General features: G+C 38.8%; 1 protein-coding gene and 1 pseudogene across 3 annotated transcripts in view; both read left to right on the top strand.

Moving 5' to 3' along the window:
• Positions 1-23,843, top strand: part of Vps13a (vacuolar protein sorting 13 homolog A) — a 215,148-nt gene that overhangs the window by 160,137 nt on the left and 31,168 nt on the right. For all 3 annotated transcript variants that reach the window (XM_036206892.1, XM_036206900.1, XM_036206909.1), the window contains exons 54-67: positions 221-453; positions 1,098-1,251; positions 1,997-2,143; positions 2,647-2,728; positions 3,820-3,889; positions 5,130-5,235; positions 16,746-16,859; positions 18,677-18,822; positions 20,078-20,159; positions 21,438-21,551; positions 22,450-22,525; positions 22,607-22,770; positions 23,063-23,108; positions 23,200-23,323. In XM_036206892.1, the coding sequence (XP_036062785.1) occupies positions 221-453; positions 1,098-1,251; positions 1,997-2,143; positions 2,647-2,728; positions 3,820-3,889; positions 5,130-5,235; positions 16,746-16,859; positions 18,677-18,822; positions 20,078-20,159; positions 21,438-21,551; positions 22,450-22,525; positions 22,607-22,770; positions 23,063-23,108; positions 23,200-23,323 (1,658 nt within the window). The remainder of the gene's footprint in view (positions 1-220; positions 454-1,097; positions 1,252-1,996; positions 2,144-2,646; positions 2,729-3,819; positions 3,890-5,129; positions 5,236-16,745; positions 16,860-18,676; positions 18,823-20,077; positions 20,160-21,437; positions 21,552-22,449; positions 22,526-22,606; positions 22,771-23,062; positions 23,109-23,199; positions 23,324-23,843) is intronic.
• LOC118596149 lies at positions 14,969-15,561 on the top strand (annotated as a pseudogene).

The following is a 23,843-nucleotide window of genomic DNA, read 5'->3' as shown; positions in this document are numbered from 1 at the left end:
TCTTCCAGGTATTGTACGAGTATTCATTCTGTGGATTGTCATGAATTGTCTAAAATAGCTCCTATGAGTGGTAACTTTCTCAAGTGACATGCAAGTGTTCATTGAGTTTGCTGCCCTGCTTTAGATAAGGCTATTCGTGTTCTCATCACATAGCATCAAGTATAGCTTAATGTTTTTGGGTACAAACTGATTCCCTCTTTTGGTTTTTTTTTTCTTTTAGGATATGATGACACCTATAAGTGTGGGGAAGAAAGTCATTTATTTAGTGTCATTCTTTGAAGGCTTGCAGCGTATTATTTTATTCACTGAAGATCCAAAAGTGTTTAAAGTAACATATGAAAGTGAAAAGGCAGAGTTAGCAGAGCAAGAAATTGTATTGGCTTTACAAGATGTTGGAATTTCACTTGTCAATAATTACACCAAGCAAGAAGTAGCCTATATAGGCATTACAAGGTCAGATGCACTAATATTAGAAATAATATTTGAAAAATAAAACTCAGACTGTTTCCAAAAGACTTTCCCTGATTTGGCCTCTCATTGGCTTCTGTTATCTCTACTCCTAGTGTGTTCCTACCATGCTAGTATTCTCTGTTCTTCTGCACCACAATTGTCTACTGCTCTAGGGTCTTTGTTAAAGCTGGTCACATATCTGAAATGTTTTTATCCTTTTTGCCTCCCTAAAGTTTGCAAAAATTTCACCTTGTCGATGAGTCCCTACTGACTGTTCCATTTTAATACAGAGGTTCTTACCATTTCTGTGAGCTAATCTGGCTTATATTATCCACATTTTCTTATTTCAAAAGCATTTTCCCCTCCTTCATAATCAAATTGATTTATTCATGTTTACTATTATCTATAACTCCTTAGTGAAAACAAAGAATGACAGGGATGCTCAGTGGTTATTTTCCTCCTACTTAGAACACTGCCTGAATAAAAACTGAATAAGAATTATTTGAGTAAATTTATGTTTTTCAATTGAGAATGTGCTTACTTATAACTGAGTCTGTTGGAAAACTGGGGTGGAGGTTCTGTAGTTAAAGTGATACACTAGTTTAATTATATAAATTAATACTTTGATTTCTGCTTTCATATGTAAGTTCTGATGTGGTTTGGGAGACAAAACCAAAGAAAAAGGCAAGGTGGAAACCAATGAGTGTAAAACACACTGAGAAGCTGGAGAAGGAATTAAAGGAATACCTGGAGTCTTCACCGTTGGATGACAAGGTTATTGAGCTGGACACTAACATTCCGGTAAATTTAAAAATTATTGATGAGAACTTTTAATTTTACATTCTAGTTTGAATTATTTATGAATTTTAAGGAGAAACTGACTTCTTACAAAATATATTAAATGTGGTTAGCACTAATATACATTCATTTGAGCTGCTTTTATATTAAGAGGTTGAACATTCTCAAGATACCAGTAACTAATATTCTTTAAAGTAACAAGAAGCAAGATCTTTTTTATTTTAAGATTTGCATTATTTTATTAAAGTCAGTTTCAGAAATTAAATATAAAAAGTGATACAGCCAACCCATAATCTTTATGTGAATATTTATATCAATTTTATGGGTATGAATATAAAGATTTGAATCTTAAATATGTACTTTAAAAACTTTTTTGTTGTTCTTTTGGGTTTGCTATGGTTTGGTTAGTTTTGCCCTGGCTGACCTAGAACTCACCATGTAGACTAAGCTGTCCTTGAGGATGGCAGTCCTCTGTGTATACCTCCAGAGTACCGAGATTACAGACATGCACTAGCATGTTCAGCTTTAATTTATTTTTTTAGTTAGCATGCAAAGTAATGGGTTTCATGAATATATATCATTATACTTTGCTTCTACTTATTCCCCAGACCCCAGCACCCTCTTCTGTAGACTTTACTTTTTAAATTACTATATCCTAAAGTTATTTTTATATAAATTTATAATCTTAATCAATGGTCAAAAAAGAAGTATCTCATTTTTGGTGGGGGGTAATATCTTTTTTTTTCAGGTTCGCTTAACACCTAGTGGCAATGACATGAAAATTCTTCAGCCATATGAGATACCTTTACGGAGAAATTACCTCCCAGCACTAAAAGTAGAGTATAACACATCTGCACACCAGTCATCATTCAGAATTCAGATTTATAGAATACAGGTGAGTCTGGAAATGAAGGCAAAACAGTAAAAGCCCAGATATGTTCCCCTGATCTGTTTTATCTAGTATAAAGCCAAAGAAGGCAGAATGGAAGCCAGTGAGTGGAAAGCACACTGAGAAACTAGAAAAGAGACCGGGGTTACACGTCTATAATCCCAGCACTTGATCAACTGAGGCAGAAGTTTGACTGTGAATTCAAGGCCAGCCTGGGTTATGGAATGAGACTCTGTCTAAGAAGGAAAGGAGGCATGGAGTCTGGAAGGATAGTTTGAGAGAAAGAAAGAAAGAAAGAGAGAAAGAGAGAAGAAAGAAAGGACAGAAAAGACAGAGTACGTAAAGAAGGGAGGGACGGAAGTTGAAGACAAGCAAGGAATATTCTGAATCCTCACCTTTTATCATCTACATGTTGAATAGTCTGAGTCTCTCTAGTTCTGAAATTCTATTTTTCTAGTCAGGTTGTATATGTGACATGCTGTATACTGATTCGTGTTTCGTTTTCTTAGATCCAAAACCAGATTCATGGTGCTATTTTTCCTTTTGTATTTTACCCTGTTAAACCTCCAAAGTCTGTCACCATGGACTCAGGTTTGTGTTTATTTTTAGATTTTAATATAAATAGTTGTGTGGTTAGTTGAGGTTTGTTTTGTTTTTGTTATTTTGCTTTGTTTTGTTTTTGGCTATAAAGGTAGCATTCTCTAGTTTTTGTAGATCATTAGATAGTAAAACTGCTTACTAAGAATTATTCAACAGAACATCATGTGAATGCTGAGGGAAAGGCTACTTAGAAATATATGTATTGGAGTTTGTAGAAATATGAAGTTTAAACCATGTTGTTGATAAGTAAACTAATTAATAACCTATCATTTAAAAATATAAGGAACTGAATAAACAATGAGAAAATTTAAGTGTAATTTTTTAAATGATTTTATTGTTTATTTTATGTGTATGCCTGAGAATGTATATGTGCACTGTATGCATACTTGGTGCCTAAAGAGACCAGAAGGAGGGTATCAGATGCCCTGGAAGTAGAGTTATGGGTCGTATGCTGCCCAGTGTGCGTGCATGGAAAAGCAGCAAATGCTCCTAACCCCTTAACCATCTCTCCAACCCCTAGATTTAGCATTTTTTCTGAATAGTTCTGTGTTCTCCAGATGAGAATAACTGACACTCTTTCTTCAATCTTTCACTCTTCTTCCGTGTTTTTTCTTCTGTCTTCCTTGTTTCACCCTCTTTACAATACTTTCTCTTTCTTCCTTACCACCTTTATACTCCACCTCTCTTTGCCTCCCTTTTCCTGTGTTCTCACCACAGACTCCGTATCATGAAATTTCTTGCAAATCTTTTAACCACTTTACATTTGTATATGCTAATCCCTTAGAAGCATGGACCATGCAAGTCTCTAAAATATGTTTTCACAATTTGTTATGATTCTAATCCATACTTCTAATTTAAAGTCATTAATTTTTGTAATTAGTTATCCTTAAAATGATTGTAGATAACTAAAGGTAGTTTGGGGATCTGAAATGAAGACTAAATGACCTTGATGATGTCATTAATTGATGCTGCTGATTTATCACATGATTGATTTTCCATTGACATATATATCAAATTGAAAGGAAATGCCCATCCTTTGGCTTAAAATGTGATGAGCATAATCATATTTTTAACCTTCACAGCACCAAAGCCCTTTACAGATGTTAGTATTGTCATGAGATCTGCAGGACATTCCCAAATATCACGCATTAAGTAAGTGTTTCATACATTTCTTTTGTGTTTAATTTTTTGTCTGAAATTTGAATATTTTCATTCTTGTTAAAACTAAATTTCAGGTGAGTCAAATATTTAAGTGAGATAATAAATTGTAAAGGTAAAATAAAATCTATTGAGTAGTTGATCTTAGCAAGTGAGAAGATTCTGGTTATACTATATCTGGAGGCTAACAATAGCTGATTCTGGATCTTGGGTACTTTATTATTTTACTTTTATATGCATTTTTCTGTTTTAACTTATTTATAATGAACACAGATTATTTTAGAAACAGCAACAAAAGTAAGATTTCCATCTTTACTCACAACTCACTAATTCTGTGAAACAGATTATCGACCACAGCATTCATCTAAGTGATACTCCCCTCTTCATTTTTTCCTGTTTATCACTCTGATCAACTATATTTATTCCATTGCTTTTAAAAGTGCAGTATGATGGAGCTAGTGAGATGTCTTAGTGGATAGAGACACTAGCACAAGCCTGGTAAAGCCTGAGTTTGATCGCTAGAATCTTCATAATGGTGGGAGGAGAGAACTGCCTCCACAGTGTACTGTGGCACACATACCCACACACATGCACACTGAGAAGAGATGAAATTTAAAAATAAATAATATAGTGTTACTGTGTGTGTATGGCTAAACATGCTTTTATTTTTAGTTTCCAATTTTCTTGAAAATTTTTGCCTTTATTTTTAGTTTATGAGTGTCTTGCCTGTATACATGTCAGGTGCCTACTGAGGCAGTAGAGGGCATGGGATTCCATGGGACTAGAGTTATAGACACTATAAACCCTCAAGTGAGTGGTGAGAATCAAACCTGAATCCTCTGGAACAGCAGCTAGTGAGTTCTCTAAATCATTGAGCCATCTCTCTAGCTGGCTGAATTGATGTCTAATTCTCTCAAAATATTTAAAAGTATAAAAGATTTTTAGAACTTGCTTTTTTAAGTAAAATTTTTATTTAAATGTAATGATTTGCCACATACAGTTTTTGCTTGTTCATTATTGTTGCTATGTAATGGTCTGTTCCATAACTTTTTGTCATAAGTGAATTTCTTTCCTGTGACCATTTTCATATTTTGAGTTTTTTGCTGTTACAGTACAGCATGGTTCATTACATTCATTCCCTTAGTCCGAAGTTTCAAAGTTCTAATCTATTTCATCTAATTTCCTTAATGTATTTACTTGAAAATGTTTTCATGTTTTCCACATTTTAATATAGGTATTTCAAAGTGTTGATTCAAGAAATGGATCTCAGATTGGATCTTGGATTTGTGTATGCCATAGCAGATCTTGTCACAAAAGCCGAGGTGACTGAGACAGCAGAGGTAAGACTTAGAGTGACAGCGTTTGACAGGATAGGCTATGAAAAGAGAAAATGTAAGAAAATATTACCAGACTTTGTAGAAAAAGTTATAGTCATTACCTGGTCAAATTCAAGAGTCTCTCATCCCATCTTCACTGTCTTAATTCTGTATAAATGTTAATGTGCTTTCTGCCTATAACATTTATATACACAAAATCATACTCTGTGGTGTTGGTTAAGGACTTACTTCATAATTATTTCTTTATGAGACTTTCATACATGTATCCAATGAAATATCATATTCATCCCCATATCCCCTCCAGCTTCCTTGAATCCCTATCATTTGGCGTGTTTTTAAGGCTTCTCTATGTTGTAACATGTACCAGCACTTTATTCCTCTTTATGACCAAGTAATAATTCATTACATGGGTTTGTTATGCTGTACCTATTTATTTGTCACTTACTTACAATCTGGATTGCTTTTACATTTTGACCAGAATGATGATATTCATTGTGTACATATTTCTGTAAGCTTGCACTTTTTCATTTCTCTTATATATACATACCTAGGAGTAGAATTACTAAGTTACATGATAATTATGTTTAATCAAACATAGTCTTTTAAAAAATTCACTCTCTAATAATTTCATATGTTCAACCATTTAAAAATTTTAGTTTCTAAAGTGACTCCACCATTTTTCATTCTTATCATTTTTCATTCTAGCATGTATGAGAATTGTGATTTCTCAACATTCCCTATAACAGTTTCTCTTTGTGGTTTTTGTCAGACTATCCTAGTGGGTATAAACTGGCTTCTCACTGAGGCTTGTGTGACTGATAATGATGCTATTTTTTTTAAACATTTATTTGCTTGTGGGGAGGTAGGAGTGTGCCATAACATGCATGTGGAGGGCAGTGCACAGCACATAGAAGTTGGTCCTCTCCTTCCTGCATGTGAGTGCCAAGATCAGGCTTGCCAACCTAGCCCACTGCTGAGAATCTTTTGATGTGCTAATGATGTGCATATCTTTAGTGGAGAGTTGTCTGCTCAGGCTCTCCAGCTTGTGTAATGGGCTGTTGAATTTCCAAATTTCTTTGTGCATTCTACTCAGTCTTTGATAAACCTTATGATTTTCAAATGTTTTCTACAGTTTGGGTGGTTTTTTGAAGCACAGAAGGTTTTATTGTTAATGAAGTACAAATTATTTTTTTCTTTTATTTATTATTCATGCTTTTAGTGTGCTTGCCAAATCCTGTGTTATGAATATTTTACCATGTATCTAAGTCTTTTTAGCTTAAACTTTTACAGCTAGGTCTTTGATCCATTTGTCTCCTTTCTATGTATGTGTGACATAAAGACCACAGTTCTTCTGGAAGTGGCTGTCAGCTGTCTCAATAGCATGTCTTGGAATACTGCTCATTCTTCTAGTTGGGTTCTTTTGAGGGGGGAAAATGCATAATTTTATTCCTGAAATCTGTTTCTATCCTTTTGCCAGCCTCAATTGTTCTCATCGTCAGTGAGTTTTATAATTGGGGTATGATCCAGTACTTTGTTCTTTTTCAAGATTATTTAGGCTATCCTGAGCCCTTGCTGTTAGTTATTTAGTGGCACTCTTTACCCCGCGAGGATCATGTCCCGAACACGACAAGACCACAGAAGAGTTTTTTATTAATATAGGATAGGAAGAGACAGACGTGACAGGACTGTGTGAAACACACACATGAGTGAGAAGAGAGAGAGGAGAGAGACCTGTGCAAAATGGCTCCGGCTTTTTAAAGAATGGGCTGCGCATGCTTACAGGACCGCATGTGGCTACTCCACGCATGCGCATAGATTACATGGCCACGCGCTTTACGCAGCCATGCAAAGCCACGGAGTCCTAGTCCCACGAGATGTTCTGACCTGGAAATGGCTATTTTGAACCGGAAATAACTAGTCAGTCTGCCAGGGAAGCCCAACCGTGTGGACATGTTGTGATTTCCTATCATTCCTGACTTATTTTCTCTTAAAAAAAGGAAAAAAAAAATGTGGACGAGTGGGTATGGGGCACCGTTTCTCTCTAAGACTGCTTCAGGCTGAATGGTGGACATCTATTGGTGGGGAAGTGGGAAGCTGGCTTCTGAAATCCTGGGATGAAGTCCTGCAGCTGTGTCCATCCTTCATGGTGTGGCTGGTCCTGAGATGAAGTTCTTTCATGCCTTGTCCTGCAGCTGTCCGTCCTTCATGGTGTGGCTGGGAACCTTCTGTCTGACAAGACACTGGTGTCGTAAAATGCTTAGAGAAAAGACTCATATTTTATTTTTGGAGTTGACATGTATCTGAGGTAGATCTGGCCTGTCTGGATGAAGACATGTTAAAAAGGTGGCTGTGATGTTTTGGTACTCTGCTTAATTTTTACCTGAGACAAGCCTTATTTAAGGCAGTTTATTTAAGGCACCTGTTTGTTTTGTTAGTTTAGCATTTAGGAAACACAGGTGAGCAGTTGCTGAGTATTGAACAGTGATAGATTGTTATATCCTTACCGCCTGGATATTTTGATGGTCCCTTTTGCCTCCGGCCCTGTGTGGCCCTAGTTGGGAAAGGAAGGGGTGATACCTTATTCCCCTGGAATTGGTGACAAGGCAGTGGATCCTGGTGTCCTCTGGAGCTTGAGAGTGCAAGAGAACTTATTTTTTTGAATTAGGGACAAGGCAAAGATCATGGCCCTGTCTGTATGTACATGAGAAACACAGGCAGTAACCTTAAAGTGAGACAATGAGCTCTTATCTTAGTTGAAAATCTTTCTCATTAAGTAACTCTGAAAGTACAGTTAAATCTGGTGAGGTAAATAAGGCTGTACCCGACAATAGAAAGGAGGAGTGATATCCTAAAACTCCCAGGACTGAGTCAATGGCTCTGGTGTCCAGAAGGAAAGAAACAGATCACTTCTCTGCTGAGTTCTGGGTTCCCTGCCATGTCTGTAGCCAAGCCTAGGTTTGCTGGAGGTCTTAGCTTGATGTACCTATGCGTCTTGACGCCTGGGGGCAGTCAGCTGACTGGCTGTCTTTCTAGGCAGCACTTTTAACAAGGCTGTTGATGGCCTGGCAGGGCATTTGCTAGCCCGTGGCCTTTTTCACTTAAAACAGGGTCCCAACAGCTTTCGGAAGTCAGCGAGTGCCAGCACTTGGCAATTTTGTTTTCGGGCTTTTATCTCTTCCCTGGCACACCTTAAATGCCACAGATGACTCCTTTGCCCATGGGGTCAGGAGCCTTGCTCTCCAGATACTTAACTTTTAGCTGGGAACAAGAGACGGATTTTACTCTGTGTCCTGAATTTTTCCTGATGATTGGTGGCTTAGGGACAGCTTTTGGAAGATCTGCCAGTAGGCAGACTGTAAACCGATCCTTTGGAAGACTTGCCTGAGGCTATAAGATGATTTTTTTTGGCTTAGGAGCCATCCTGATCATTTTAAACTTAATTATTTTGATCTCAGCTGCTTTTAGACCCATCTGTGCATCTCAAGGCAGTTTGAGAATGAGTGGGTGGAGTTAAGGTGAGTTAGGGTGAGTCTTAGAAACCACCCAAGCCCACACATTTGAGCCCACCCACCGCTGGCGCAGAAGTCAGACAGAAAAGGTTACATGAGGCCCACGCAGAAGTGGGAAAGGAAAGAAAGGGTTTAGAGCTTTAGTAGAAAGCTTGGAGATGAAGCAATTCTTATTTTCCCATTCGCTGGCTAAAGTACCTGCCACACTGTTATGCGGTCAGGTTTATGCTGTTATGTGGCCAGGTTTACCAGTACCCACCCCATCCGCCAATGTAGGTGGTAAATGTATCTGCCCCTTTGTCCCATGGCTGTAGCCAAGAGAAAAATAAAAAATTAAAATAACAAACCGGGATCAGACTCCAATGTTGGGCGTCCCCAAAGAATGAAGAGAGATCTAAGAATCAGCTCAAGTTCGCACCATCCTCTTCATCAAGGGATGGGAAGGGCTGCGACTGTGCTGCAGTGGTCTACCCGGTAGACCCCAAACGATATTTTTGCTCCTTCTCATCTGGAGCAAAAATGTGCCTGCTGTTGCCAGCACAGCCTGAGGACAACCCCTGGGATTGTCCGTCGCAAACATATAGCTCATATTTCAGCCATTAGAACAGCAGGCTCACTGTGAAAAATCGTGGCGGTATCAGTAGTGGAAAGCTGTGATTCGGTGCATGTTGGTTGGCGGAAGAATCATAAGCCACAGTTACCTTTCTAGAGCTTCATTGAGAGAGAGATAGGGACAGAGAATCTTCCAGTTTAGGCATAGCTAGGAGCACATGAGCAGGAGAGAATGAAGAGACAGTTTAACATTGAGAGAAAGAAAGCTAAGATAAAGAGCAACTCTTTCCATTTGCCTGTTCGCTGGCCAGAATTAGATAACTTCCGTAAAAGATTGGGATTTTTTATTTTCTAAAGCATACTTGGGCCATCTCTCAGTACAGAGATGGATAAGCTTAGGAATCTTTAAGTAAAGCTTCGAGAAGACAGCCTAAGGGAGAGGAAGTACTGATCAGGTTGGAAGCCTTATTTCCCATGTCTGCAGCGGAGAGGCAGAAAACTGAAAAAACAAACGTGATCCAGAGCCAAGACCTCCCAGAGACCCAGGACGGATCTCGGGCATAAGCCGCTTCATCCTCTTGTCAGCTGAGAAGCAGGGTCCCACTGTGTGAAGCAAGGATTCCCTGGGAACCCTTAACGTCCAACCGCCCCATCGAGCACAAAAAACGTGCCGGCTTCACACAGCCCCAGGACGTACTCGACGGTGGTGGTCCTATTACGAGAAATATCTCAAGCTGCAGATGTGGGAGGTGGCTGGAAATTTAGGCCTGTGATAGGGGCCGACCATAGCCAGTGAAGACTGTGGCCGGGGGTTCCAGTGAGGCGCCAGAAGCTCAAAGGTCATTCTCACAGAATCAGGGAACTGTTTATGCTAGCCAAAAAAGGGGAAAAACTCACCAATCGGAGGAGCGGTGTTGCATGCGGATTTGTGCAACCAGGTGAATGGACAGTGGTCTGTCACGTACCGAGCAGAGTCCCTGGTCTGTGCGGAGCAGAGTCCCTGGTTCCTGGGTTTCCAGGCTCAGGGCGCCCAGAAGCACCCGTTCCGTCACAACACCAATGTTATTTATTTTGGCGCTCTTACCCTGCGAGAAAACATCCCGAACACGACAAATCCACAGAAGAGCTGTTTATTAAAAGAGGATAGAGAATGTGACAGACATGACAGGCCTGTGTGAAACACACACGTGAGTGAGAAGAGGAGAGAGAGACCTGTGCAAAATGGCTCCGGCTTTTTAAAGAGTGGGCTGCGCATGCTTACAGGACCGCATGTGGCTACTCCACGCATGAGCATAGATTACATGGCCGCACGTGCTTTACACAGCCATGCAAAGCCACGGAGTCCTAGTCCCGTGAGATGTTCTGACCTGGAAATGGCTATTTTGAACCGGAAATAACTAGGCGTCTGCCAGGCAAGCCCAACCGTGTAGACATGTGATTTACTATCACTTGCAATTCCGTATAAATTTAAAATCAGCTTGTCAAGTTCTTCAAACAATACATTGTTAATTTTCAGAGTATAGATTTTGTACTTTAAATTTATTTTTAGGTATTTCTTTTTGCTGGATTACTATGCATGAAGTTGCTTATGTTATATAGTTTCAGTGTGGGGTTATAATGCTAGTTACATACAGAAATACAACTGTTCTTGATATGTTGCTCTTGTCATTTGCAATTTAACTGAGTTTCATTTGTTGCCTCTAATTATGTATCATCTTTTTTGCTTTTTGTATGTAAGATCAGATCATCTGAGAAAAGTAATTTTGATTTCCTTGGTTTTTATATCTGTACTTTACTTTTTCATCCCTACTTGCTGTCCTTGAAGCTATTGAGATGTTGGACAGCCATGAGAAACAGGCATTGGTGGGTTGGTTTCTGATACATTCGGTAAGATTTTCAGTGTTAGGGTACCCCGAGTTCTTTTTTTGACAGTATATTTGATACCTATATTTTTACGGTATTATTCTTATACATCTAGACAGACAGATGTGGTTTCCTAGTATTTTGCTAAAGACTTACGTTCATAAAAGATTAGTCTGTGGTTTTCTTGTGCCTTTCTTGTTTTCGTTTTAGTGTTGGAATAGTAATGGCTTTATAGTATGGGTTGAGAAAGACCCCTTCTTTCTCTGTTTTTTGGAGGCATTTGAGAAGCTTTAATCCTCTTGAAATGTTTACTAGAATTCAGTGGTTCTAGAGCTGTACTAGCACTTCCCTTCCGGGTAGTTTTAAGATCACACCTCATTTCTTTTTTTTTTTTTTTCAAAGAGTTATTTTATTATGTATACAGTGTTCTGTCTGCATGCATGCCTGCAGGTCAGAAGAGGGCGCCAGGTCTCATTACAGATGGTTGTGAGCCACCCTGTGGTTGCCGGGAATTGAACTCAGGACCTCTGGAAGAACAGCCAGTATTTTTAACTGCTGAGCCCTCTCTCCAGCTCCCGCACCTCATTTCCTAGAGATCGTTTTTAAATGGTCTTTTTCTTCTTGAGTCAGTTTCACCACTTTTCTGTGATTTTTAGGAATCTGTTCATTTCATCTGAGTTTTCTAGTTTATTGGAATACAATTATTGATGGTATTTCTTTACAAGCCATTTATTTTGATAAAGCCATAAATAAAGTGCCTCCGATAGTCCTTTCGGAGGATCAATTTTCCATTTCCATTGTTTACTCTGTTGTTTTATGACTGTGTTGCTATTCTTAAGTTCATAGCCCCTTCCTCCTCGCTTTGTGTTTGTTCTTGGTAATTTTCTAAGGTGGGTTATTGCCTTGAGATCTGTTCGCTTCCTTTTTTAGTTAAATATTGGTGTGTGCACATGTGTGTGCTTTCACAGATGTGGCAGGGTATTTATGCACATGTGTGTGGATGCCAGAGTTTGGCATCTCTCAAGTGAATATGGAGTTCACTCCTTTGCAAGCCCCAGGTTAAGCTAAGAGTCCAAGCACACTCCATTGTACTTGGCTTTTTACTGGGTTCTGTGAGAATCAAACTCAGCTCTTCATATTTGTATAGCAGTTTCTTTTTGATATAAGTATATATAGTGCATTATTTGGTTGAATCATGTAAGAAAAGAAATGAAAAAATATGCATTATGTTATCTTTCTAAATTACTTTATATATACATATATATGTGTGTGGGTGGAGATAGATAAATGATTGTATGAGATGTTTGCCTTTTTCCTCATTACCCCTCCTGTTCTCTCTTTAAGGCTTTTCCTCCTCATGATTCCCCTTCTCTTTTCACATATAATTATATGTATATATACATATATATAATTATATATATACTTAAAAGTTGTGATTAAAGTTATATTAAATCTTGATAATGTATATGAGAAAAAATATAACAATGCTTGCCTTTCTGAGTTTGGCTTATTTTATACTTGTTGGGTCTTTTGCTTTTTTGTTCAAATTCAAATTAAAGTCTGAAATCACGTGATGGCTAAAATTTAATTTGTCACCTTGACACACTCTAAAATTACTTGTAAAAAGGAGTCTCAAAATTGAGGAATTGTTTAAATTAGATTGGCTTATGCTGTCTAGGGCTTGAGGGTGTCTTGATAACATGAACTGATAGGAGGAGACCCAGCCAAATTGTGGGATACACCATTCCCAGCTTTGGTTCTTGGATTGTATAAGGGAGGAAACAGTGAGCTGAGTTAGCTAGCACACCCACTCTCTCTGCAGTAACTCTCTGCCTGTCTATGGATGTGACTACCTGCTTCAAATTCTTGTCTTGGCTTCCCCACAGTTATATGCTGTAACCTAGAATTGTAAGCTGAATAATCCGTTTCTCCCTTAAAATTGCTTGTGTTGAGCAACAGGAAACAAAACTAAGAAAGGTCACTTGCTTTCAGTTTCAGAAACTTCCATTACTACTCCTTTGTAGCTAGTTAGCTGGCTAGCCACAGAGTCTCAGACTTCTTTATCTTGGAATGTTTTTTGTCGTTTCTTCACTTCCAAATACACCAGCTTTTTGGTCAGTGGGACATTACAGCACTCCAAGGATTTGTTACCTTACTGTCTTCTTACAAAATCAGCATTTGTCTTTTTTTTTTTCTCCTTTTTTTTATTATATTTGTGTTTTAATTTACACATCAGCCATGGGTTCCCCTGTCCTCCTCACTCCCGTCTCCGCCCCACCTTCCCCCCAGGCCCTCCCCTCCATTCCCATCTCCTCCAGGGCCAAGACTCCCCTGGGGATTCAGCTCATCCTGGTAGATTCAGTACAGGCAGGTCCAATCCCCTCCTTCCAGGCTGAGCAAAGTGTCCCTGTATAAGCCCAAGGTTCCAAACAGCCAGCTCATGCACTAAAGACAGGTCCCGGTCCCACAGCCTGGGTGCCTCCCAAACAGTTCAAGCTATTCAGTTGTCTTACTTATCCAGAGGGCCTGATCCAGTTGGGGGCTCCACAGCTTTTGTTCATAATTCATGTGTTTCCATTCGTTTGGCTATTTGTCCCTGTGCTTTTTCCAATCTTGGTCTCAACAATTCACGCTCTTACAGTCCCTCCTCTTTCTCGCCAGTTGGACTCCTGGAGCTCCATCTAGGGCCTGACCATGGATCTCTGCATCCACTTCCATCAGTTATTGGATGAGAGTTCTAGCACAACCATTAGGGTGTTTGGCCATCTGATCACCAGACTAGGTCAGATCAGGCTTTCTCTCGACCATTGCCAACAGTCTACAGAGGATGTATCATTGTGGATTTCTGGGGACCTCTCTAGAACTCTGCCTATTCCTGTTCTCATGTGGTCTTCATTTATCCTGGTCTGTTATTCCTTGTTATCCCTTTCTGTTCTTGATCCAGTTGGGATCTCCTGCTCCCCTACGCTTTCTTTCCCACTAACCTTGCCCTTCATTACTCCCCCTTGTCGTCCAGGTTGTTCATGTAGATCTCATCCATTTCTCTGTCATTGGGCGATCCCTGTGTCTTTCCTAGGGTCCCGTTTTCTAGGTAGCCTCCCTGGAGTTATGTAGCAGTCTAGTCATCTTTGTCTTACCCCTGTCAGAATGGCTACGATCAAAAACACACAGAAGACAGCTTATGCTGGAGAGGATGTGGAGCAAGGGGAACTCTCCTCCACTGCTGGTGGGAATGCAAGCTTGTACAGCCACTTTGGAAATCAATATGGCGCTTCCTTAGAAAATTGGAAATCCATCTCCCCCAAGACCCAGGTATACCACTCTTGGGCATATACCCAAGGAATGCTCAATCATACCACAAGGGCATTTGCTCAGCTATGTTCATATCAGCATTGTTTGGAATAGCCAGAACCTGGAAACAACCTAGATGCCCTTCAGCTGAAGAATGGATAAAGAAAATATGGTACATATACACAATGGAGTACTACTCAGCAGAGAAAAACCAATGACATCATGAGGTTTGCAGGCCAATGGATGGATCTAGAAAAAATCATCCTGAGTGAGGTAACCTAGACTCACAAAGACAAACATTGTATGTACTCACTCATAGTAGGATACTAGATGCAAAATCAGCATTTATCTTACTGCCTTCTATATAATAAGCTATCTGCTTTTAAGATTGTCTCTTGGGACCCGCCCCCCAAGAGGAGGGGACGGCCAGCGTAAAAGATCTTAGCTCAGCGCTCCAGAGGTCAGTAACTTGAGTCTAGTACGTCAGTCATATCATGTTGAAGGTGAATGGGTGGCAGCAATGGAGCCAAAATAAAAGCTGGAACCTAAGGAGAGAGTGTTCCAGAAGGAAGTGTATCTTCATACATCACCACACCTGAAAGCAGAACCCAGTCCAACCACAGACATGGCAGCTGAGTCCCTGCCTTTCACATTGGAGGCAATATCCAGCTGGGAGCTGGAAGCCTGGTATGAGGATCTGCAGGAGGTGCTGTCCTCAGATGACAATGGGGGGTGCCTATATTTCATCCCCTGGAAACGAAGAGGAAGGATCAAAAACCCTCACCACCCTTGACCCCACGTCCCTAGCATGGCTGACTGAGGAGCCAGTGCCAGCAGAGGTCACAAGCACCTCCCAGGCCCCTCGCTCTCCAGTCAGAGTTCTATGGCTCAGGAGGAAGAGGAAGGAAAATCTAGGAAATGGAAACGGAGTGGTCAGTGCCCAGCCCAGGCTGGGAAGCAGCGCACGAAGGAGAAGGACAGGAGAATGAGAGGGAAGTAGTGCAGCTGGCTCAGGAGAACCAGCTGTGCAAGCAGGAAATGGGGCGCCCGACCAGGGGGTGGAGGCCACGCGCCAGCCTCTCGTCGACCCGTGGTGAATCTGCACCAAGCATGAACAACTGGGACCGTCATTCCCCAGCTCGAGTCACCTCCTGGCTCTCCTGGAGCATATCAAACACCATCACCAAGGCCAAGGATGGACCCTCACTGCATGCTGAGTGGGGAGAACCAAAGGTCTCAGCTGTGTGTGTATATATATATATATACATAGATAGTATACATTCTTTATTACTGTCCATACCCAGTAAAATGACTTTCTGTGAAGAAATAAAAAAACATTGTCTCTTGTATCTTCCAGTATTGTTGTTGTTGTTATTATTATTATTATTGTAACTCTGTTTGCATCTGTTGTACTTTGACTGAGTTAAAAAAATTCCTGAATATATATTTTATTGTTCAGTAATTTAGGGAGAGTTTCAGGCAGTATTTGGAGTATTGATTTTTTCTTCATTTTTCTCTCTTTGCCTCTTAATACAGCTATAATTACCTTATGTGAATATGTTTAATGGTATCCAGCATATCTTAGATGTTCAGTTTTTACTTTTTTTAACTACATAATTTCTGTAACTTCAAGTTCTTGAGACATTTTTTTTTATCACACAGAAGTAACTTAGGTCTGTGCATATTTGAAAAAGAAGTGTTGGTGATTACCAAAAATAAAACCACTGCTACTTAATGCAAAATTACTTAGTACCTTCTCTCTATTTTTGGGTGAGGGGGTGGGGGGAGGGTTTCAAGACAGGGTTTCTCTGTGTAGCCCTGGCTGTCTGGAACTCGCTTTGTAGACCAAGCTGGCCTCAAACTCACTGAGATCTGCCTGCCTCCCAAAGGTGGGCGCCACCACCACCTGACTGCCTTTTCCTTTTTACGTTTATATTGCTGGACTCTTAACTTGCAGCAACACAGGTACTGAAGTGCTACAGACAGTTAACAAAACTATGTTTAGAGAAGAAAATATCCACAAAGTGTGTTGCTGGAATATATTGGTGCTTTTTTAAAATAGGATCTATAGTCACATGAAGAAAAAGCTAGATACCATTTACTAGAAACTTAAAAGGTATGTTTATCATGTGGTTTGTGGCAGACTTTCTAGCAGTAACAATACAAGTCACTTCTGAGGCAGTAACTTCCAATTCAGGATAATGCTGACTCTGAGTGTTATTTTCCTTCAATCTGAGGCATTGGCTTTGAATATCTTATATTAAACAGGTCCTTTTGGTGTTTATATTCCTTGTATAGGTTGAATATTTTCATAAAGATGTAGAAACATTTGAACAAGAGTATGAAACAGTTTCATCAGTAGATCAATCTCAAATCAATCTCTTTGAATATTTTCATATATCTCCTATCAAGGTAAGGAAATACCTAAGTTTGTTTTATAAACTAAGTAATTACAAATTGATTTGATCTCTTTGAGGGAATTAGCATTTAAATTATCTCCTATAACAACACAATAGATGTATAGTTTTACAGTTATAGATATAAATAACTGGAAATGATCCTTTACATTTTTAAATATATATATATATATATAACCATTTAGAAATAATTGATATCACATACAACCTGGGCCTGTATATCTTGACCTTTTGTTATTTGACTTTATTTTTTCATAAATTATGATAATTTCCAAGTTTCATATATGATGAATGTTTTAGTTTTAAGTTAATTCGTAAAGTAAGCTTAAGAATCACGGGGTAACCCGGGCAGTGATGGCACATGCCTTTAATCACAGCACTCAGGGAGGCAGAGGCCAGTGGATCTCTATGAGTTCAAGGCCAGCCTGCACTAAAGAGTGAGTTCAGGACAGCCAAAGCTACACAGAGAAACTCTGTCTCAAAAAAACCAAAAGAAAGAAAGAAAATGGTGTCACAGGAATAATACCTTCTGACTCCCACATGTGTTTACATGTGTGTATGCACACATGTGCACTGCAACACAAAAAGAGTTGAGCACAGAATGAATTGTAAGTTTTAATTTAATGTATATGTGTGTGTGTGTGCGCGCGCGCACATGCGCTTATGCCCGTGTGCACACTGTATATATGTGAGTGTAGGCCTGCCTCCCTTTGTCACGGTGCATAGGTTAGAGAATAACCTTTTCTCCTTCCACCATGGGTTCTTTGGGTTTGAACTCAGTTTGTCAGGCTTATGTAGCAAGTAATTTTACCTTCTGAGCCATCTCAGGAGCCCAAATCTAAGTTTTGATTTTGTGTTTTTGGTTTTTTTTTTATTTGTTTTTGGGTTTTTTGTTTGTTTGGTTGGTTGGTTGGTTGGTTGGTTGGTTTGGTTTTTCAAGACAGGGTTTCTCTGTAGCTTTGGAGCCTGTCCTGGACAAGCTCTGTAGACCAGGCTGGCCTCGAACTCACAGAGATCCACCTGCCTCTGCCTCCCGAGTGCTGGGATTACAGACATGTGCCACCACCGCCCTTGATTTTGGTTTTAAAATGTATACATGCACTTGTCACTGCAAGCCTGGAGACATGTAGGAGTCAGTTTTCTCCTTTGGTCATGTGGTTTCCAAAGATTAAATTCAGGTTCTCCTAAGCCATCTTGGTAGTGCTAATCTAAATTGCTAATGTAATTTATACAAGTTATTTATAGCACATTAAAGTTATTGTACAATCATACACACACACACACACACACACACATGCAGTATAACACAAAAGTGCTTTTAAATTGGCTTTGTTGTGCTAACCTAATTCTAATAGTTGAGTTGGAAACTTTAGGAGATATGTGGTTATTAACAACTTCAAAATCTAGGTTGTTAATTTTACTAACAAATATATTAAGTGAACATTTTCCTGAGATCAGCACAATGCCATGAGAATAGAGTTGAAGATGAATGGGATAGTGTTTGTAAGCTCAGCATTCATGATGCTGAGGCAAGGGAGATTCCAAGTCCAAATAGCCTGGACTATGTAGTCAGATCCTGTCTCATAAAAATAAAAAAGGAATAGAATTCAATTACGGCATCTTAAATTCTTGAATTTTTAACAGATCTATATTGAATTTTGGCTTAAACTCTTTAGTTACTGAGTTTTGGCATAATTCATGTAACTTTGAGATCTTATTTATGGTTAAATGAACTCAGTATTAAACTGTTTTGTAAAAGTTAAAGTTGCCACTATGGGGAAAGTGCTTCAATGTATTTCTTTATCTCTGCAGTTGCATTTGAGTGTTTCACTGAGCTCTGGTAGAGAAGAAGCTAAAGATTCAGGACAACATGGAAGACTAATTCCTGTTCATTCTTTAAATCTTTTGCTGAAGAGTATTGGTGCCACCCTTACAGATGTACAAGATGTAGTTTTTAAGTATGTTTAATACTTAACATCTATAAACTGATGAATGGCCCATTTATGTTTACCCAAAATTTTTGCAAATGTGAAAGTATATTGAAAATTTTGGGCAAATTGTGGTTTCTGTCTTTTATAAGTGGGTTATAATCAAAATAATACCAAGTAGTATATCTGTTCTTAATGACTTATTAAGAATGATTTTTAAGTAACTTTCACAAGAAAAAGAGATGTAGGATTTTCAGTTTTATGTACTTTTAAAACTCTTAGCTGAATGAAGATTCCTCAAAAGAAATAGATACTTAAGATATAATGTTTAAAAGATAGGGCTTTCAAGATAGCCCATAAGATGAAGGCTTTTCATTGAGTATATAACTAGGCAGAATACAATGAAATGGATAATGAAGGGATCAACTTAAATGTATGTCAAGCATTCATTTCGACTAGACATTGTGTGACTAAGGCTAAGGTGGAAAGATGACTGGAATTGAGGAATTCAGGATGAGCACATGTAACATAGTGAGAGCTCATCTCAAGAGCATATTTATATTTGAATGTGAGTTATCATGGAAACTAATGGAGCATCTGACCAGTAATTCAACATGTCTGAGTAGAGAGTACTTTAGAAAAGAATGATCTTCCCAGGTAACATGTCTTAGCTTGCCTGCTTAGTAAAAAGAGCATGAAAATCAGAGGCAGCTCTGAATCTAACTAGGAACCAGTCAAACTCAAGAACACAGGTCTGATGGCATCAGAATAAAGTGAAGTGGATCTTCCTGTTCTCATGTTCAGCAAAAAGAGCTCTCCAGTTAGTGGATCAGTTGCTGCCTCTGCTGTAGTCCAGGAAGGAAGGCCTGCAGTGACGGAAATCTGGCCATTCCTAGGTGGTCCCTTCATTCACCTCAGCTTGTGAAAACCTTTTCTTTTGGGGCCTTTATAGGGCAAAGTTGGGAAATTGTTCTACAAACCCATGACTGAGATCTTTGTCATAGTCTTTAGTGGTTTTTTTTCCATAGAAAATGAGTTACAGATTTTATCAGGCTATTAGAAAATTTCTTTCACTAGAGTGTACCAAGAATTGCATTCAATAAATGTATTGGGAGAGATCTGCAGAAGAAAATTCTAAAGAAAACAAAACCAGTCATTAATATTTTTTTAATTCTTTTCCTCCATGCATACGTGTGTGTGTGTGTGTGTGTGTGTGTGTGTGTGTGTGTGTGTGTGTGTGTGTGTGTGTGTGTGTATATATTTATTTGTTAATATGTTTTTTCAGGCTTGCCTTTATTGAACTCAACTACCAATTCCGTACAACTTCTGAACTGCAATCTGAAGTAATAAGACACTATTCAAAACAGGTTAGTATGAGATTACCATACAAAAGGATGGAAATATGTAAGCTAGTCAAACCTTGTGTATGTCCATGCATGTGTACTATAAATTTGTCAGGAAAGCAAATAGCAAGTTTCAAAATTTTAATCATGGATTTTCCCCCCACCTCATATATATTCATATGAACTTCAGCCCAACCACCATTTCAATCTTTTGCCCTTGTTCTTAGAACAAAACAAAATAAAACATTATTAGAATTTTTTTCTGAATCAGTGTAGATTAGAAATACATAGATTTTTAATAACATGTTAATTCATCATACTTAGTTTCTTGAAACTCAATCACTGATGAACACAAATATTTTTAGTGTGGAATTATTGAGTTGGCTACCTACCTTGTGTCTGTGGATCTTTTCAATTATAGAAAGATTCTTTTATCTCAAGATTTAAACGAGTTCTGGGCATGCATCCCACTTTTGCCTTGTACTTTGTGACACTGGGAGATCTGTAAAGTGCTGATAGTAACTCACAAGTAGTAGAGCACTGAAAACTTTGTCTGTATTCTCAACTCTAGAATCTGGAGTTTCATTTTATCTCTTTTACAGTAATGCCAAGCTGCTTTTCAAAAACTTAGTAGACTGTGGGAAATGGCTTAGTCACTGAGGTGCTTGCCTTGCAAGCTTGATGACCTGAGTTTGAACCCCAGAACCATGTGAAAATGCCAAGTATGTAGCATGTACTTAATCCCAGCAATAAGTGGTCAGAGACAAGATCACTGAGATGTGCATGACATCAGTCTAGTCTCAGAAGGCCCTGTCTGAGAGAAGAATGATAATGCTCCTCAGGGTGACCCCTGAGGTTGACTCTGCCTTCCACAGTTACCTACACACAGTATTCCCTTCCACACATATTACACCAGTATGCACTTTTAATAATTATATTTTTAAATGAAAAATTGAGGTAGGGGGCCTGGAGAACACTTGCTGCTCTTCCATAGGACTGTGGTTTGATTCTCTGGACCCATATGGCAGTCCACAGCCTTCTGTAACTCCAGTCCCAAGGATCTAACACCTTCTTGCCTCTTAGGGTACTGCATGCATGTGGTACACCAACATGTATGCAGGCCAAACACCCATACACATAAAATAAAATGAAAGCAAAAGAAATAATAACTAAATGATAAGGTTTGGGTCTTGAAATTTGTAGTAAAGATTTTAGCCTAAGCAAAAACTGGATGTGTATACTAAGTAATGTATAATGATAGTAGTCTCATGATATTGATTGATACACATATTTCATTTTTAGGCTATTAAGCAAATGTATGTACTTATTCTTGGACTTGATGTTTTGGGAAATCCCTTTGGCTTAATTAGAGAATTTTCAGAAGGCGTAGAAGCATTTTTTTATGAACCTTACCAGGTAAAATATTTTTCTTTGTATTATATAGTGAATTATATAAAGTATGGTTTCCTAATATATAAACCATTTTAATTGTTAACTTGAGCTGTACATGTAAACAAATATTGAGAGACCTTCAAAATTATACTGATCTTACTAGGGGCAATTTCTACCTTTTCCTTCAAAATTTCAACTTACAATTTTGTTAAGATCTCTAACTTTAAGTGTTGTTTTGAAATAAAAACCATGAGTACGGTTTAGACTATAGAAAAAAAAGAAGCTCATTGTGTATGGTAATTTTGTTTTGCATAAAAGTATTTGACTGTAAAAATAACCATATAAGCTGGCATTATGCAAAGCAGTCTTAATAGGAACTAGAAGAGAAAAATTTGTTCTACATCCCTTCATAGTTCCCATAAACACATTGAGAGTTTACCCACTTTCCTTATGAAATGCATAACAAAAACAAAGTAGATAGAACCAACTTTTGTTCCTTATATTGTGATATTGAAAATCACAAATGGTAAGAATTTTAAGTTTTATTTTTCTAAAAAATTATTAGGAGTACTATATAGGGGTTGGGGATTTAGCTCAGTGATAGAGCGCTTGCCTAGCAAGCAAAAGGCCCTGGGTTCAGTCCTCAGCTCTGGCAAAAAAAAAAAAAAAAAAAAAAGAAAGAAAGAAAAGAAAAGTACTATATAAACTGCATGCAGTTTACAATGCAGTGCAAACATCTTTTCTGTTCTCCTTTCTTCATCTGAAACAAGTTCTACTGTCCCTTTACACTTTGAGTATCCTGAAATTACCCTAAGAACGGGTTGTGAAGTTTTTGCTGGTGTAATTTCCTTTGTTCTTCCAGTCACTCTCACAGTCCTTGTATCAGTGAGCTCATCCTTTCATTTCACTCTTTGTCCTGTAGGGGGCCATCCAGGGGCCTGAAGAGTTTGTGGAGGGAATGGCTCTAGGGCTGAAAGCACTGGTCGGCGGAGCCGTTGGTAAGCAGCAGGAGGAGCAGCAGCTCTGCTAGAAACCAACGACAGTCAGGCCTTTCCTTACCCTATTACTCTGTCTGGTAGGTGGGCTAGCTGGTGCTGCCTCCAAAATCACCAGTGCTATGGCGAAGGGGGTAGCAGCCATGACGATGGATGAAGACTACCAGCAGAAGAGAAGAGAAGCGATGAACAAGCAACCAGCTGGCCTTAGAGAAGGCATCACTCGTGGAGGAAAAGGCCTGGTTTCTGTAAGAAATTTCATGGGGTTATGAGCATGTGAGGGAATAGCTTGTAAGTCAACATTTAATGAATAAAGAAGTAGACATAGAAGTCTACTTAAATTGCTATAGAACATTATAATGTAGCTTATAAAATATTTATGTGTTCTACAAAAACATTTTGTTTAAATACAATAGTTAGGAAATAAATGTTAGTTATTATGATCTATAAGAAGAAAAAACTCTGAAAAAATTTTTGAAGCAAAATGGTCTTGTAAGCATCATGCGAAAATATAACTTTTCAATTGTGCTTTCCCTCCAGGGTTTTGTAAGTGGCATTACAGGGATTGTTACAAAACCGATTAGAGGCAAGTGTTGTAGTTGCTTTGTCTGTTACATAGCTCCCAAGTTGCTTCCACTTTCATATGCTTCAACTGCTTCTGCTGGCTGTCTTTATAGGTGCTCAGAAGGAAGGAGCCGCAGGTTTCTTCAAAGGTGTCGGGAAAGGTCTAGTTGGAGCCGTGGCCAGGCCAACAGGCGGCATCATAGACATGGCCAGCAGTACCTTTCAGGGTATCAAAAGGTAAAAGCTCTTTGTGAGTGAGTGGCAGATGAGGAACATTCTGAAGCCATGAGCAGTGCAGTGTGTCTACTACTGGCTTTTAGGCTCTCATTTATGAACTCTGTGGAATGGCAGATTGCAGATGACTTCTAATTTGTGATTCCTTCTAGTTGGTGCCATCATGTGACTTCAGCATTGAAGAGGTCTTTGTCATCTGCCCCCAGCAGTTGTTGTCAGGAATGACTTAGCCAGCTAAGCTTTTACTCAGCTGAAATACATTAATATATGCTGTGTGTGTCAGATTTAAATCAGCAAATCCTGCTTTGGAGAGAGAAAAAAAAATGCGCCATTTCTTACTTCACATTGAATCTGTCTTTACATTCATTTTTCTCTATTGTTTGTTTCTGTTTTTGTGTACTTTAGAATTAAAATAGGGAAAGGGGTCAGTTTCTTCTCTCTGTAGCTTTGGCTTTATAACATTTTGATCCATAGTTTTTAGAGAAGCTCAGAAATCTGAAACCAAAGGAATTCAAAACATATA

This window comes from Onychomys torridus, chromosome 1 (assembly GCF_903995425.1).
Source record: "Onychomys torridus chromosome 1, mOncTor1.1, whole genome shotgun sequence".
Taxonomy (NCBI): Eukaryota; Metazoa; Chordata; class Mammalia; order Rodentia; family Cricetidae; genus Onychomys; species Onychomys torridus.
Note: the sequence above shows the minus strand (reverse complement) of the source record. Positions and strands in the feature narration are given on the sequence as shown.